Source organism: Notolepis coatsorum, assembly GCF_963971535.1.
Source record: "Notolepis coatsorum genome assembly, chromosome: 8".
Classification (NCBI taxonomy): Eukaryota; Metazoa; Chordata; class Actinopteri; order Aulopiformes; family Paralepididae; genus Notolepis; species Notolepis coatsorum.
Window position 1 is genome coordinate 15692331 of NC_140172.1, and position 18876 is coordinate 15711206.

General features: G+C 42.7%; 1 protein-coding gene across 2 annotated transcripts in view; it reads right to left on the reverse strand.

Annotated features, from left to right (window-relative positions):
* atp2a3 (ATPase sarcoplasmic/endoplasmic reticulum Ca2+ transporting 3) overlaps positions 1-18876 on the reverse strand; it is a 195214-nt gene that overhangs the window by 35858 nt on the left and 140480 nt on the right. Inside the window, exons 14-18 of one of the 2 annotated variants that reach the window (XM_084320256.1) lie at positions 16732-17067; positions 13868-14088; positions 7453-7486; positions 7141-7309; positions 2267-2352 (exon numbers count right to left, since the gene is read on the reverse strand). In XM_084320256.1, coding sequence (XP_084176382.1) covers positions 2267-2352; positions 7141-7309; positions 7453-7486; positions 13868-14088; positions 16732-17067 — 846 coding nt within the window. Of the gene's footprint in view, positions 1-2266; positions 2353-7140; positions 7344-7452; positions 7487-13867; positions 14089-16731; positions 17068-18876 lie in introns of both variants that reach the window. The other variant, XM_084320255.1, reaches the window with a different exon arrangement.

Below are 18876 nucleotides of genomic sequence, written 5' to 3' on the forward strand. Positions count from 1 at the left end.
CAGTAGTGGTTTAATGATACCATACTTATTCAATACAGTCAGGGAATTGTACCCCTCAGTTACATACACTGTAGCTCTCAACACTTTGATGAACAGTGTTACTCAGCTGATAGAGTTGTGCCCTTCCTGATGACTTGTCGTACAGAACTTGTAAGTCGCTTTGGATAAAAGCGTCAGCTAAATGATATAATGTAAATGTAGGAGTGATGATGGGAGCCGATTCAACCGATTATGTTCTGAGTAAGTAAGTCGGGAGTAAAGTCAACTGTTATGGAAATGTTATCTATGTCTATACATCTGTGTTAAAATACATATTCTATGTCTTACAGCTTGACTAGTTTAATATGACCAACTAGTGAACTAGCCTGATTACAGCAGACACTACTGTCCCTTTAACCTCTTCCACCCGGAGCCTATTTTATGAAAATCCGCCTAAAATAAATGGAAAAGTAAATGGAATACTGCTCCACTTCTACAAGGGCCATTTGCATATTCTTGGTATCTAGGGACATCTAGGCACCTCAATGAATGTATTCCCAGTGTCAGAAATATTGTGTCTATTACTAGGCTTGCTTAAATTGTGATGAAACAAAGGAGAATATGAATTATGATTTTTCTTTGCATCTTTGACAGTGAATAACACCATGCTAATAATGACCAAACATTAAAAACTGCCACTGATCTCGTTCAGTACCTTCTTGAGATCATGTGTACAAAACATCTAAGGAAATGAATAAAGGGAAGATGATTAAACAGAAGGTTCTGTAGATACAGTACTGAATTCTCCCATCCGGACCAATATACATATTTTATCTTTCAAATGCCCAAGTTCAATTTGGATTTAGTATCACCAGGCGTGCATAAGAACAGATAATGAAATCTAATGTAAATACAGTAGCTTGTTTATTTTGATTAGGGTGCAACCGTTTTTTTTGTATCCACTTTTTCTCCTCTTTTTAAAATGTTCTCCCATCCCCAATTTAGTCGTGCCAATTCTCTCCTCCCCTGTCTTGAACGTTGCTTGCATATGCCGCCCACTGGCCGGTTGTAGGGAGGATAGAAGCCTTACATCACGTGTCCCCTCCGGTACACGAGGAGGCAGCCTGTCACATCTTTTCACCTGCCAGCGCGGACTCTCATTGGTGAGGTGTAACGTGTGGGAGGCTCACACTACCCCTCACACTACCCCCGGAGGTAACGCCGATAGTTGGTGATGAGTGCAATGTCCGCTGCGCCACCCAGCCGCCCCTTGGGTGCAACCGGTTTGAAACTAATTTCAGATCTAATTGTTGCTACATGCTAACAATATGGAAGAGAAACTAACTACGTTTCAATATTTGTCATAAACGCTACCTTTGGTGGTAGAATTATCCCGAATAATAGCAGTTATTGAAATAATTCATACAGTACTATGAACCTTGAACCCAATAGAATCTTCCAGGAAGGGTAGTTTTGAAAAGTTTCAACGCAGAACCAGACCTGTGGAAGTCCGCTACAAAATGGCCGGAAAAAAAACTAGAATTCCCATTCCCCCGGTTTTACAAAATGGTCGCCTCTCGCAGAATATACAGACGTTCCAAAGAGGAAAATCTATCTATATAACACTTTAACCTATTCCTAAACTAACGTATTGATGATAATATACAGTTTATCATATACATTATACATATACACATACATTTATACATATTAAAATGGCTAGTTTTATAGAACAGTCTGGAAATATTGATTTATGACCATTATGTCATTTGCGGTCCACCGACGGACTGCACGGGCGGAAGAGGTTAAGAGCTCCAAGGAGCCGTGTTATGTTAAGACATAACAAAGGCCAGTCTGAGTCTTGTTATTTATTCCCTAACTGTGGCACATTTTGTTTACTTTTCTGTCATATCTGGATGTCTAGTGTTACGTCATTTCAATTGTGTATTAATGTACGTTCTGACCAGACCTCTGTGTCACTTTCTGGTCAGACGCTTGTGTGTAAACATGTGTTTTTCTATAAACTGATCACTTTCACTGTGGCCACAGTGAATAAACTGTGAAAAAAATGTTCTTTTTTTAATAACTCGACGTTAGTCTCTGCGGTGGTAGACAGACGCTTAGTCCGCTGCGCTACCCGGCCACCCATATTTATCTATTTTTACCTTATTTTCTAGCACTCGCTTGTATTTTAAATATGTTTTAGTTAAGTATCGTGTGATTTTGTGTGAAGGGCGGACTAGCAAAGTACAATTTTCATTGTATGGCAAACTCTGTTTCAACTCACCAGCTGGTAGAAGGACACTTGAGGGCCGCCCTCGTCATACAGGTACCACCAGGTGGCAGCACCCACCGTCCCGAGACCCACGTATCCTGCACACAACACCACACAGTGAGACCCACGTATCCTGCACACAACACCACACAGTGAGCCACTCGTCATCATTCATGCACAGGAAGTCCTTCATTCCGACAGTATTATCATATTATCATATTATCATGTCATTATAGATCTGTGTCGAAATATATATTCTATCATACATTTTCGACTGTCTCTTTAACAACTCCAAGGTGTGGGGAGAAGATGACTTTTGACCCATCTTTTCCTTTTCTAGTGTGGGAGCCGTAGAAAGGTTATTTCCCACTCCAGTTAAAGACATAACAATAACACCGCCTAGCCAAGGCTTGTTCATATTTTGGTTATCCTTTCAGTCATATCTGGATGTCTAATGTACGTCATTTCAATTATGTATTTAATCTGTGTCTGACCAGAACTCTTGGTCACTTTCTGGTCAGACGCTTGTGTGTACATATGTGTGTCTCTCTATAAACTGATCATTTTCACTGTGGCCACAATGAATAAATCTATGTTATTTTTTTTTTTATATAACTCGGCTCTAGAATGATTTACTCTGCTCATCCTTTGTTCTCTTAGTAATTTCCACAATGCATCACTGTGCCTCACTGCATCACTGAGCAGGGTGACAGTTACCATCTTCCTGGACTTTTACTTTTGAAACAACACTGTGCAATATTGCACTTACTGTAGCCTTCTGTATATTTTTTGTGTATATTTTATTCTATTCTTAGGCAATTTGTTTTGTTAATTTTATTCGTGACTTTGGTCTGTCTAAATGTTTAATGTGAGCGATTTGTAGTGTCAAATTTCCCTCTGGATAATTAGTAAAGTATTTCTATTCTATTCATATGAAGTTGCTGCACAAGAATGATAATTAATAACAATTTAGGTTTTATTTTATGCTGTGCTGTATTTAATAATGTAGAGAAAAATGTATGTTATATAATAATAATAACTTTATTTATATAGCACCTTTCATACATGGATTGCAGCTCAAAGTGCTTCACAGCAAATAGCATAAAATGAACATAGGCATAAAACGAGCATACAGTTGACAGAATAAAAGCAATGTAGAAAGTGCAGACATAAGAATAGGCATAAAATAAGTACAATAAGTACAGTGTTGCTCGAAGGCATGTGAACCCCCCCTGGAACAGCCAGTCCCCAAAACACCCCACACATCAATCCCCCTGATGAAGACACCCCCCCTGATAAAGCATGTCATGACCGAAGGAAAACACAACCCCCCCCACCCCCTCCTAATAGACAGTCTCCTCCCCATCGTATGTATATATTCTCTGTTAGGATCTATGGGTAACAGTACTGTATATTTGCATATCATATATGTCACAAATGTAACAGTACTATATACCTGTATGTCATGTATGTCCCTATGCCATAAATGTCAATATGAATTGAAAATGGGGGACCCTGATGTAAACAAGACGAAAGTCTTTCTCTGGTCTGCATCCCCTTAACAATTGTGTGTATTGAGCCGTACTGTATTGTACCCATTCTGCAATCTGTTAAATAAAGTTTTCATTAATTCATTCAAACAGCTTGAATACACCCGGACCATTCACCAAATACAATGACCAGACATGAACATCACCATGCACATAAGCACCATGAACCCCCTTGGACACAGCAGCCACTGACACCCACGGCCCCCCCAACCAACCCCCCCCCCAGAGCCCTACACCAGTCTCCTGTACGTTAGGGATGGGTACCGAATCCGGTACTTTTAAGGGTATCGACCGAATCACGTGCCATATTTCCTTTTTTTTGTTGTCCGATGACGTCAACGTTCTGTTTACCGCGAAACGAAACCTATGAAGTGTGCCGCACGTTCACGCGCACAATACACGCTTAGCTAGGATTTGACTTGATTCAACAACAAAGCAGTCGGGGCGATGGCAAGCCGAAAACGGTCGCAAGTGTGGTTACACTTTACAAAGCTAGATGCAGACAACGCTCGCTGCAATATTATTATATATATATATTAACAAATTGTTCTAAATAATAAATAATTTGAAGTTTGGACAATTTCTTTTACAATTGAGGTAGGTAGATTACATTTTTAGAGACTAAAGTACAGAAAAAAGATACCGTTGGGTACCGGTATCGATTCACAGGTACCGGTATCGGTTCACATGTGAACGGTACCCAACCCTACCGTATGTGCCCCGACGCACCCAGGCCAGTCCCCACCACATCATCTACACTCACAGCACACACATCCACAGACACACACACTTTAAATAAACACTCACTGTAACACCCACTCTACTCACTTTAAACACTTTATTAGCAAAGAGATTTGCACTACAACTCATACCTCATTGCACCTTACCCTAAGTTGTACCTGATCCCATTGCTGCATTTTGTACCTCACTGTTACTCTTTATTTTTTTTACTCTGTATATATGTATATTGATTGACTGAACACTTTTTGCTTACGTACTATTGACTTTTTCTATTTTATACTTTTTATCTATTTTATCTAGCACACTCTCAGGAGCTCATACAGAAAAAAGCATTTCATGGAAAAGTATTCTGTATTTTACTATGACTATTAAAGAAACTTGAACTTGAACTCCCCCAACCCAGCGACTCCCCAGGGGACTCCCCTTATGCTTTACTGAGAATAACTCCTGGTATACTGGTCTAATGCACTACAGGACCCTCACTTCACTGTCTCCCAGACACGTGCATCAGTCATGTCAACTCTTGATTTCCAATACTCCCACGTCTTTCATGGGTAAACGTCGCTTTACATGGACAAAGCTCGCAACTCACTTTTAGATGGTACCGTAGCCCCTTTCGTGACTGTGATGCACCGAGTGAATACACAGTCCCTTGTCCAACTGTGTAAAATTCCTACAATTAAGTCTGTCTCGCTTTTCTCTATCAAAACGCTCGTTGTACAAGTATCGCAGAGAAATTTCAAAGGTACTCACAGTACTCAGTGATCACAGCGCAGGCGCATCAGGCACCCAACGCCGGAAATAAAGCTGTGTTGACCAGTTCATACAAAATATTTAAAATGTTTATTTTAAATGTGCCACAAAGAAATGGCTAGCCAGTGAATTGTAGAGTAGTCACATCTAGGAAGGAGAGGGTAGGGCGTATCTGTTAGTCTCTTGATCAGGGATATCAAACTCGCGGCCCGCGGGCCAATTGCGGCCCGCTGGATGATATTTTGCTGCCCCCCAGATGATTTCCACAAAAAATAAAAAATAAACAAAAGATTCCCCAATTTTTTTTTTCATGTCATCACAAACACTGCCATTTAAAGGGTTACAAATAAAACAATTCCTGCACCAGAATGCAGGAAATGAAGTCTTTGTAACACAAAATCTCCTGGTGGGGGACCCCCCCGCTTAAAAAGTGGCCTGACTGGGGCTATATTTCGCACTATATTTCCTGGCCTGAATGATTTCCCCAGTCTGGCCCTGGTTAAAAGCCTCCAATGCTTATTAGTGTGTGTGCGTTTGAACGTTTGCATGTTTCAACCATACATTTCCATTAAAAAAATGCGGCCCAGCCTCACCCAGACTCTACCTCCAGCGGCCCCCAGGTAAATTGAGTTTGAGACCCCTGCTCTTGATAGTATATGTTGAAGTGAAATACAGGTTAATGTTTTATGGGGTTGCTATATGTTTTTTATTATGATGCTCTATGTTTTTATTATGATGATCTATGTTTTATTATGATGCTCTATGATTTATTATGATGCTCTATGTTTTATGATGTCTGTCTATGTCCAAAATCAGGGACCATGATGGAAATAAGTGCTTGCACTTTCTCATGTTTTTATCCCTTGGATGCTGTCTTTTACTCCACAATACAAATCAATCAATGTCATGCTTTTTTCCTATGGCTAGGTTTTTATTGAGTTTTTTCTTACCTTCGCGTGGGGTATGTCTGGGAGTGTTGCATTAATTGATTAATTTTACATTTTATTTTGGATTTCATGGTGTTTTTGTTTTGTTCTTGATTTATTGTGATGTTTCTTCTTGACTTGTTTAAAGAAGACGTGTCCGGCCCATGGGGACATTAATGTGTGTTGTCGGGCCTTACAAATAAATTTGATTTGATTTGATTTAGGTTGTATCCTCATGAAACAAATTAATCTGAGAGTCCATGAGAAGCGGCTCCATCACATGACACATGGATCACACACACAATAGAAATCAGATGTTCCATGTTGGACCATAACAACACCCTCTCAGGTTATAAATCACCTCCAATTAGGGCTGCACGATTTTGGGAAATAATCTAATTGCGATTTTTCTGACAGATATTGCGATTGCGATAAAATTTGCGATTATAATCGTTTTTTTTAAGCAGCCCCACAGAGGTTTATTGTAAAATGCGGCTTGCATGTGGCCTACGTGGTGGGTCTGTTCGGGACACCGAGCCTGAAAATGTTTCTTTTGACCTGGGAATCGACACCGGTACCCAACGGTACCTTTTTTTCTGTACTTCACTCTCCCTCTCTGAAGTCTAAACTTCACAACACACAAATCTAAAACCCCTTACCTCCCTCTCCCAAACTGTTCCTACAACAATAACGACAACTTGCAAAGGAGATCTTGTATCTCAATGGGACTTCCTGGTTAAAAAAAAAATAAAAATAATAATAATAATAATAATAATAATAATAATAATAATAATAATAATAATAATAATAATAATAATAATAATAAATATTGCGATAATTTTTTTTTGCCGATTTGCTAATTGCATCATTTAAAATCGTGATTTCTATTTAAAATCTATTAATCGTTCAGCCCTACCTCCAATGGCCAGGTATCTGAAGAAGAGCCAGCCGGAGATGAGCGGCTCCTTGGGGTTGCGGGGAGGCTTGTCCATGATGTCCAGGTCGGGGGGGTTGAAGCCCAGCGCGGTGGCGGGCAGGCCGTCTGTCACCAGGTTCACCCACAGCAGCTGCACCGGGATCAGGGCCTCAGGGAGCCCCAGGATGGCTGTGAGGAAGATGCTGAAACACACAGAGAGAGAGAGAGAGGATCAGAGCCTCAGGAGCCCCAGGATGGCTGTGAGGAAGATGCTGAAACACACACAGACAGAGAGAGAGAGAGGATCAGAGCCTCAGGGAGCCCCAGGATGGCTGTGAGGAAGATGCTGAAACACACAGACAGACAGAGAGAGGAGAGATCACACACAAGAGAGACGTGGAGAACATCCACACTGGAACCTGGAGATCAGAAGACTGAGTGTGAAAACAGTGTGAGGAAATGATGTTGGTGGGGAGAGAGAGAGAGAGAAGGAGAAGGAGAAGGAGAAGGAGGAGGAGGAGGAGAAGAAGACGAAGACGAAGACGAAGACGAAGACGAAGACGAAGAAGAAGAAGAAGAAGAAGAAGAAGAAGAAGAAGAAGAAGAAGAAGAAGAAGAAGAAGAAGAAGAAGAAGAAGAAGAAGAAGAAGAAAGAAGGAGTAGAAGAAAAGAAGGAGTAGAAGAAAGAAGAAGAAGAAAGAAGAAGGATAGGGATAAGGAGAAGAAGAAAGAAGAAAGAAGAAAGAAGGAGAGTGATAAGGAGAAGAAGAAACAAGAAAGAAGGAGAGGGAGAAGGAGAAGAAAGAAGGAGAGGGAGAAGAAGGTTGGAATGCATGCTGGGACAGCAAAGCACAAACCTGCACTTACAATGCCTCAATGAGCTTGGATTCAAAACCAAATTCACAACAATACTTAACAACATGGCACCCCTAAGAACCACCAGGGTTAAAAATCACGCTGAGCCATGGATGCACACTGAAAAATACTGACCGCTATGAAAACCAGAGACAAAAAATGCTCTGAACTTCATAAGAGTCGGACAAAGCTTACCAAAAGCTCAAACAGTGAACTCCAAGCCCACGTGGTTGAACAAAAAATTCAAAGAAACAGACTAAGAAATGACGTAAACACCATGATCAAAACCGAAGAAAAAAAATGCATCAATGACAAAACTGAGGAAAACAAAAACAAACCCTGCGAACTTTGGAAATTAATCAACAACCAACTAGGCTGCAGCAAAAAACTAAAAACCAGATTTACAAACACAAACACTCATCACAGACAAACTGGATGTGGCCAAATACCTAAACATATTCTTTACAAACATAGCCACAACACTGGTTAATAAACTACCCTCCCACTCAGGGCATTATGGGGTAGAACACATAGTATCATACTACAAAAACCTAGGGGTCCACAAAGACGACTTCAAACTGTAAATGGTAACAACAGATGAGGTACTCAAAAAACTGAGCGCCCTCCAACCGAACAAGGCCACTGGCCATGACAACATCCCCTCCAAATTCCTCAGAGACTCAGCAGCCGCCATCACCCCAGTCATCACACACATAATAAACCTCTCCATAAAACAGGGACACACCTCTAAGGACTTCAAAATTGCGAGAGTGACCCCCCTGCACAAAAAGGGCAGCAAATTATACCCAGGCAACTACCACCCTGTTTCTATTCTTACCTCCATCTCGAAAGTCATGGAAAAAATAGTCTACGAACAGGTCGAAAAGTACCTAGCGGAAAAAAATCTAATCTACGAAACAAGGGACTAAACACGTTTCGCAATTATGCCACATCAATGTGGAACGCCCTACCCCAAAGCTGTAAAGGAATGTGAATCACTAACCACTTTCAAAACCACTCTCAAAGAACACCTACGGGAGACTGCAATTCGAAACTGGCCCCTGTAAATGTCCTAACCCAACCCCCTCCAATGTACAGTAAATGACCAAGTATGGTTGTCAATATTCCAATGTACAGTTTTGCTTGTACAGTTGCACAGTGTCCCCCACCCACCCCTCCTACCCAACACCCCCCCCCCCCCCACCCACCTCCAATGTACAATTCCCCCCCCCCAACCCACCTACCCAACCTCCTCCAATGTACAGTTCCCCCCCCCCCAACCCACCTACCCAACCCCACCTACCCAACCTCCTCCAATGTACAGTTTCTACGTCAAATGTATATACAGTACTCTCTTTTCTGAATTTGTCTATCTGTATGTCGTGTATGTCATATTATGTTATGATGAATTGAAAATGGGGGACCCTGATGTAAATGAGACGAAAGTCTTTCTCTGGTCTGCATCCTCTTAGCAGTTGTGTGTATTGAGCCGTACTGTATTGTACCCATTCTGCAATCTGTTAATAAAGTTTTCAATCAATCAATCAATTTCAAGGGAGCATGTAGCATGAGAGTGTGAAGGGTTAAAGTGGGATGGTTGAGTCAGTTGAGTGTGTGTGTGTGTGTGTGTGTGTGTGTGTGTGTGCGTGCGTGCGTGCGTGCGTGCGTGTGTACGTGCGTGTGTGTGTGTGTGTGTGTGTGCGTCTTTGCTAACATACCAAATACACCTGATGTTGTTTTTGTTGACACCAGCCACAAGGAGGTGCTAGTCATAGTAGGCTATCAAGTAGGCTGTGCCTGTACATGGACCAGGCTTTCCACAAGTATATAAAATACCAACCACTGCTCAATGTGATGGCCGGCCTTGGGTACAGGTGTAGATTTAGTGTACTTATATTCGTAAGTCTTGGCCATGTATATAAATGCACCATGAGTGGTCTGAGAATTGCTGCAATGTCAAAGAGAAAAGCCAGAGAAAAGCCAAACAAATGGCCAAATATTGCTCCATCTTAGCTATTATTGGCAGCTTAGCCGCGTGGAGAAGGAGGTGCTATGTGTACCTTAAGTGTTCAGTGCTGCTTGGCCCCCAATACAATGTTTATGTAATATAATTTGTGGAACCAAATAAAGTATTTGTTAGTGGTGGGACTCGGTTAAAAATTGTAATCGAATTAATTCGAGACTTTATAGTTAATTAATCTAAATTAATCACATTTTAATCGCATATCAATATTTGATGCGAAAAGCAAAATCTTTCAATTCAAATAAATGTTGGTATACGAGTGAGTCAATGAATATACATTATACATACGTTTTAGCAGCAAAATCCTGTATTAGCTACTACACAGACCAACAGATCAATGCAATTTTTAACAAAGTGCAGCAATTTTAGGAATAATATATATATAGCGCAAAGGGCCTTTTGTAAACTCAAGCACTTTCGAGGTAAAAGTAAAACGAAGTACATTCCAGAACAGTTGACTATTGGAAAAAACTATTGATCTCAATTTCTCTTTTTTAAATTTTTTTATGAACAAACCAGACTAAGAAAAAAAGTTATTTGCGATTTATTATACTTTATACTTATAGCACATGCATGAGTCTGGTCTCCTTTGAAAGGTAACATCATTAGAAAAATCATCATGCGATTAAATGCATAATTTTTTTTTACTCTTAATTCCTTGTAGTTAATTAATCGCAATTAATGCGATAAAGTCCCAGCCCTAATTCAAATGTGTTCCCTCACCAGACGACCTCTCCCACGTTAGAAGAGATGAGGTATCTGATGAACTGCTTCATGTTATTGTAGATGGCTCTGCCCTCCTCGCCCTCCTCCTCTCTCTCTTCTCTCTCTCTTCCCTCCCTTCTCTTACCAGACGACCTCTCCCACGTTAGAAGTAGGGATGCACCGAATGGGAAATTCTTGGCCGAAACAGATACCAAAAATAGAAAACAGTTGGCCGAAAACCGAAAGCCGAAAGGCCGAAAATGTTTCATAGAATAGAATTTTTTTTTTACCAATGTTGTGGAACATTATGATTATGGAAAAATATATGATTATGGCAAAACTTAACTTAAATAATAAATAATCACTATTATGGGTCCATAAAACATTTATTCAGCACTTCTGAATGCATACAGTACATTAATTCCATCTTTTCTCTGGCTGCCGCGGCGGACATCTGTGCTCTACTGAGCGAACCTTTCTAGTCCCCAGCTGAATGTGCTCGCTTGACTTTGGCACAGTAGACGCGCGACAGACAGACAGCGTCAATGTGAGAAACACAATCCCCCCCCCTCTCGCTCTGAATAATATGCATATTAGATCACTCAGTGATTAACCGCGACGGGCATATAGTAAATAAGGATATAAAAGCATGTTAAAGACGCATTTATTGGACATGCCCTCCTCCTATCTCTCTCTCTCTCTCTCTCTCTCCTCTCCCCTCCCTCCCTTCTCCTCTCTCTCTTACCAGACGACCTCTCCCACGTTAGAAGAGATGAGGTAACTGATGAACTGCTTCATGTTATTGTAGATGGCTCTGCCCTCCTCCTCTCTCCTCTCTCCTCTCTCTCTCCTCTCCTCTCTCCTCCCTCCCTTCTCTTACCAGACGACCTCTCCCACGTTAGAAGAGATGAGGTATCTGATGAACTGCTTCATGTTATTGTAGATGGCTCTGCCCTCCTCCTCTCTCTCTCCTCTCTCCTCTCTCCCTTCTCCTCTCTCTCTTACCAGACGACCTCTCCCACGTTAGAAAAGATGAGGTATCTGATGAACTGCTTCATGTTATTGTAGATGGCTCTGCCCTCCTCCTCTCTCTCTCCTCCCTCCCTTCTCCTCCCTTCTCTTACCAGACGACCTCTCCCACGTTAGAAGAGATGAGGTATCTGATGAACTGTTTCATGTTATTGTAGATGGCGCGGCCCTCCTCCTCTCTCTCTCTCCTCTCTCCTCCCTCCCTTCTCTTACCAGACGACCTCTCCCACGTTAGAAGAGATGAGGTATCTGATGAACTGCTTCATGTTATTGTAGATGGCTCTGCCCTCCTCCTCTCTCTCCTCCCTCCCTTCTCCTCCCTTCTCTTACCAGACGACCTCTCCCACGTTAGAAGAGATGAGGTACGAGGACTACCGCCCTGTAGCCCTCACCTCCATAGCCATGAAGTGCTTTGAGAAGCTAGTGAAGGGCTACATCTGTTCCTCCCTCCCCATCAACCTGGACCCTCTGCAATTTGCATATCGCCCCAACAGGTCCACGGAGGACGCCATAGCCCATGTGCTGCACACAGCAGCATCACACCTGGACAAGAGGCAGGGGAACTATGTGAGAATGCTATTCATCGACTACAGCTCAGCATTCAATACCATAGTCCCCTCCAAACTCATAGCCAAGCTCAGGGACCTGGGCTTGAACTATGACCTCTGCCAGTGGGTCTTGGACTTCCTGACGGGCAGACCCCAGGTGGTAAGAGCAGGCAACTGCACCTCCTCATCCATCACGCTCAACATAGGGGCCCCCCAGGGCTGTGTTCTGAGCCCCCTCCTCTACTCCCTGTACACACATGACTGCGTAGCACAGCAGAACAACAACACCATCATCAAATTTGCTGATGACACAGTAGTGGTGGGCCTGATCTCTGCCAACGACGAAAGGGCCTACCTGGGAGAGGTAGAGAACCTGTCACAGTGGTGTCAGGAGAACTGCCTCTCCCTGAACGTCAGCAAAACAAAAGAGATGATTGTGGACTTCAGGAGGTCGGGGGTCAAGGACTACAGCCCCCTCAGCATCGACGGGGCACCGGTTGAGAGAGTGAACAGCTTTAAGTACCTCGGAGCCTACATATCCGAGGACTTGACATGGACCACACACATTGACAGTGTTGTGAAGAAGGCACGACAACGCCTCTACTTCCTCAGGCGCCTAAGGAAGTTCCAAGTCAGTCAGAAGATCCTTAGGAACTTCTACTCATGTACAATAGAGAGCATCCTGACCGGCAACATCACCTCCTGGTTTGGGAATAGCACTGCACAAGACCGTAGCAGACTACAAAGAGTGACACGTTCAGCCGAACGCACAATTGGAGGGGGGCTTCCCACCCTCCAGAACATTTACAACAAGCGGTGCAAGGGGAAGGCTAAGAGAATTATTAAGGACTCGAGCCACCCGAACAACTGCCTCTTTGAACTGCTGCGGTCAGGCAAGCGATACCGGAGTCTTAAGGCGAGCACAGAACGACTCAGAAGAAGCTTCTATCCCCAGGCCATCAGGCTGCTAAACGAACAATAAACACTATGCAACAACCATCAAATGCACACAGCACACACACCCACACGCACACACTCACTCAAACAAACAACACACTGCAGCACCCACTCTCCACACTTTAGATCACACAAACACACTTTATATTTATATTTATTGATAAAGGATTTGCACTACAACTCGTACACCTACTGTAAATTGTACCTATATTGCTCCTCATCCCATTTCTGCCTTGCACTATATAGTATTGTATATTAGTACACTGCACAGTATTGTATATTATATGGTAACTCAGTTACGTCTATTCTGCATCGAACATTGTACATATGTCTAAACTGAACACTGTGACCTCATTTTTTTTACTTCTAATTTTACTATGTTATTTTATTTCATACTTATCTTGTCTTGCACAGTCTCTGGAGCGTAACAGTAAGAAGCATTTTGTATAAAAGTATTCTGTACTTCTGTATGACAACTATTAAAGAAACTTGTATCTGATGAACTGCTTCATGTTATTGTAGATGGCGCGGCCCTCCTCCTCTCTCTCTCTCTCTCTCTCTCTCTCTCTCTCTCTCTCTCCTCTCCTCTCTCCTCCCTCCCTTCTCTTACCAGACGACCTCTCCCACGTTAGAAGAGATGAGGTATCTGATGAACTGCTTCATGTTATTGTAGATGGCGCGGCCCTCCTCCACAGCGGCGACGATGGTGGAGAAGTTGTCGTCGGAGAGCACCATCTCAGAGGCCGACTTGGCCACTGCGGTGCCGGAGCCCATGGCGATGCCGATCTCGGCTTTCTTCAGAGCCGGCGCGTCGTTCACCCCGTCACCGGTCTGAGAGGTTTAAGATAAAGAGATTGATGAGATGAGATAAGATACAATAAGATATAAAAATGAAATTTCACTTTAAATAATGGAAAAGTCACTTTATAGGAAGGAGGTATTGTATAGTATAGTTTAGATACATTAAGTATAAAAATGGTTAAATTGTAAATTGTATAGTAGTGTACATAGGAACCAGTTTCCCAGGAACTTAGCATGTCTTTTTTTTATCATGCACATCCTGTGTCTTACCTATTTTTTTCTATGCCTATTTTTATTGTATTTTGCACAATCGATGCGGGCATGACCACCCGCATTTCACTGTATGCCCTGGTATGTATGTGACAAATAAACCTCTTGATTCTTGATACAATAAGATATTCCTTTATTGATCGTCTTGGGGAAATTCAGGTATCATAGCAGCATGGGGGAGGGGGGGTACAGGTAGTAGAAGACATACAGGTACAGGTCACAGAATTAGGGTTGACAATAAAGAGACAATAAAGAAATTGATAAGATAAGATACAATAAGATATTCCTTTATTGATACCCTTGGGGGAAATTCCGACGTCATAGCAGCATGGGGAAGGGGGGGGGGGGCGTACAGGTAGGGCAGGGTAATAGTAGAAAGACATAAATATAGGCAATACAATTAAATCTGAATATAAAAATATGAGAAAACTAAACGGTGTAAACAATATAATTAACTCTGAATTAACTATTTTTCATTTAAAAAGTGTGCGATTATTATTATTATACGAGAGAATGTCTGATATTTATTTTTTTTTATCCACTTTTTCTCCCCATTTTTCTCCCATCCCAATTTCGTATTTCCAATTCTCCCCTCCCCTGTCTTGAACGTTGCTAGACTATGCCTCCCACTGGTCGGCTGTAGTGAGGATAGAAGCCTTGCATCACGTGTCCCCTCCGGTACACGAGGAGGCAGCCTGTTGCATCTTTTCACCGCAGCAGCTCGAACTCTCAGTGGCGAGGAGTAACGCGTGGGAGGCTCACGCTGCCCCCGCTACTTCCTGCTTCCGCCGCACCGGCGTCACCCAACCGACCTGTAGGAGTCGCTGTCCACAACGTCCAATCCCCACCCACCGGCTTTCCCACCCTCTAAACTGCCAATTGTGTTAGTATGACGGCTGGCCAAGCCGGTAGCAATGCCGAGAGCTGGGCTCGATACCAGCATATCCTGCGTTAGTGGCGAGCGCCTTGTCCACTGCGCCACTCAGCCGCCAATTTCTGCTTTTTTTGGGGGGGAACTGGAACCTGGAGATCGTGAGACTGTAAACAGACACTAAAGAATTCTCTTCTCTTCTCTTAATAAATATCCTTGTTTATATGCCATGCCAGACCCATGGAAGGCCTCAAGACCACGCAAGCGATGGTCTCCCAAGGGGTGCGGCTAAAATATTCTAAATATATAAAATATTCCAAATATGGAGAAAATACTTTCACACACACACACAAAACCCAAAAATAAATAGGACAAAGTGGCTGTGGGCCCAAAAAAAAAACTTGCTACACAGGATCAGTCACACCAGTGAGCCATGTGAATTCACAGATCAAAAGGTCAAATTTGAACGTTGACCGAGCGAACGAAGTGTCTATGTGACCCAGATGTGACCGGAGACATTTAACCCTTTCACTGCCACACGACAGAAGGTTAACCCTTTACTATCACACAACCGACGGCGATGCTCCATCATTAGCTCCGCTGGAGCATCGCCGTCGGTTGTGTGAGAGTAAAGGGCTAACCTTCTGTATTGTCACAGTGAAAGCGTTAACCGGCTGTCGTGTGGCAGTGAAAGGGTTAAGAGCTGCCTATAAACGGCTTCAAAGTGACAACAGTAACGTTCTAAAAAGACCCAGGTTCATTTCCAGTTGCAGTGTTTACTGATGCAACAACTGACAGGAAATACATTTGGGTCCAAACTGTTGCATAGCAACAGAATTCCAGTGAAACCATCAATATGCAAGATGTCATTATCACATCTCCCATGGCAGGGTTCAACACCTGAAGCAGCCTACAGTAGTGCTGTGGTGAATACACTCAAAAACAACAAAACATACAGTATGTTAATAGCAACACAACACAACACAAGACCAGGTTATGTAGTTGTGTTTGTTAGTTTTTTTTTAACACTTATGTTAAAAAAAGAAGAAGAATAAAGGAGAGGGAGAAGGAGAAGAAAGAAGGAGAGGGAGAAAGAAGGAGAGGGAGAAAGAAGGAGAGGGAGAAAGAAGGAGAGGGAGAAGAAGAAGAAGAAGAAGAAGAAGAAGAAGAAGAAGAAGAAGAAGAAGAAGAAGAAGAAGAAGAAGAAGAAGAAGAAGAAGAAGAAGAAGAAGAAGAAGAAGAAGAAGAAGAAGAAGAAGAAGAAGAAGAAGAAGAAGAAGAAGAAGAAGAAGAAGAAGAAGAAGAAGAAGAAGAAGAAGAAGAAGAAGAAGAAGAAGAAGAAGAAGAAGAAGAAGAAGAAGAAGAAATAATAACAAGAGGGAGAAGGAGAAGAAAGAAGAATAAGAGGGAGAGGGAGAAGGAGAAAGAAGGAGAAGAAGAAAGTAGAAAGAAGGACAGGGAGAAGGAGGAGAAGAATGAAGGAAGGACAGGGAGAAGAATGAGAAGACTTCATGCGCAGCCCGTCTCCTCACCATAGCAGTGATCTCGTCGAACGCCTGCAGGTATCCCACGATCTTGGACTTGTGCGCCGGCTCCACGCGGGCGAAGCAGCGTGCCCTCTTCACCGCCTCCCGCTGGGCGTCCGGCAGCAGGTCGTCGAACTCGCGGCCGGTGTAGGCCTTCCCCTGCACCTCCTCGTCCTCGCCGAAGATGCCGATGCGCCGGCAGATGGCCACGGCGGTGCCCTTGTTGTCCCCGGTGATCATGATGACGCGGATGCCGGCCTCCCGGCACAGCTGGATCGCGCCGATCACCTCCTTCCTGGGCGGGTCCAACATGCCCACGCAGCCCACGAACGTGAGTTCCCTCTGCATGGGAGGGAGGAGAGGGCAGAGGAGAGTGAGGGTTTAAAAACACAAACCGAAACTTTGTAATGATGATGTCACAATGACTGGCCTAGGGTTGGGTACCGTTCACATATGAACCCATACCTGTACCCAACGGTACCTTTTTTCAGTACTTGCTGAAGTTTCAAAACTTCAACAAAAATCTACCTACCTCAGTTGTAACAAATTTGTCCAAACTTCAAATGATTTATTATCATCATTATTAATGATATTAATATTATAAATTATTATTAATATTATTATTTAGAACAATGTTAATATATAATATATAATATTGCAGCAAGCGTTGTCTGCATCTAGCTTTGTAAAGCCCCGACTGCTTGTTGTTGAATCAAGTCAAATCCTAGGTAAGCGTGTATTGTGCGCGTGAACGTGCGGCACACTTCATAGGATTCGTTTTGCGGTAAACTAAATGTTGACGTCATCAAAAAAAATATACAAATCAAAAACAGCACCGTAATGTGTCACCGGTGGATCTCACGTGAATCGGTACTCGGTAGTAACGACGTGATTCGGTCGATACCCTTAAAAGTACCGGATTCGGTACCCATCCCTACTGGCCACTGAATGCCACTGGTAAAATTATATTACGATGGAATTAGACATGGAAGGGTTAAGACAAAAGATAATGGACAAGGTCCCAGAAAAGTGACATAAAAATCTTTTAAAATGCATATGGGAGGGATATAGGTAGGGTTGGGTACGAGAACCGGTTCCCAACTTCTGGTTCCGGAACCGTTAAGAAGATGTTTGCAGCGGTCTCGACTCCCGGAGAGTCAGCATTGCCTTGGCTTGGGCTGATCGCTATACTAACTCGTTTGGCTGAGTTAGGGGGAGGGAAGCCGTGGGTGGGTCCTGGGCGTTGTGGACAGCGACCCCTACAGTTCGGTCGGGGCGCCTGCACAGCGAGGGTAGGATCTGGAGAGAGGTAGTGCGACCTTCCACACGTTACACTCTCCCAGTGAGAATCTGCGCTGCCAGGCTGGCTGCCGGCTGGCTGCACATGCGTCGGAGGAAAGCATGTGACAGTCTCCGGCCTCCCGGACCAACAGTAGGGGGGGGTGCGCAACAACCAGGAAGGGGGTTGGGAATTGGCATAACGACTAACAGTGGGATGGGAGAAAATTTGGGAAAAGGAGGGGGAAAAAGATAATAAAAAAAATAAATAAAAGATGTTTGCATTTTGATTCTTATTTTTTTTTACATTTTTTATTAATTAGTTAATTAATACCCTAGTTACAGTACAGCAACCAAATTAAACTATCAATTCAACTGACAATGTGAATAGTATGAAAAAAATAAAGGATTTTTCAAAGAATTTTTTTCTCCTGCGAAACAAGCTGTGACCTGTTTTGACCTGCACCTCAAAAGAATCGGAATCGAGAATCGTTTAGAACAGGAATCGAAATGGAGAATCGGAATCATTCAAATCCAAACGATGCCCAACCCTAGATATAGGTGATATCCTAGTCTAGTAAAAAAAACTGATATGTAGCGGTACTTCTCACCAAAATAAGCGTGTGACAACATTATTAGGCACGTGAGTTGATTTGCAAAATGGCATTATGATTCATATTAAAACTGCTGAGATATGAAGAGCACAAGTCAGTTCATTGATAAAGAATGAATTCTGTTCTGCAAAACATTTACATTTCAAATGCACCTCTCAAATGTATTCATCCCTCTTGAGAATACAATTTAAAATAAAATATCATTGTTTTCACCTGGAAAATAGTCGTGACCTTTAAAAATGTTCACCAACTTTTCAAC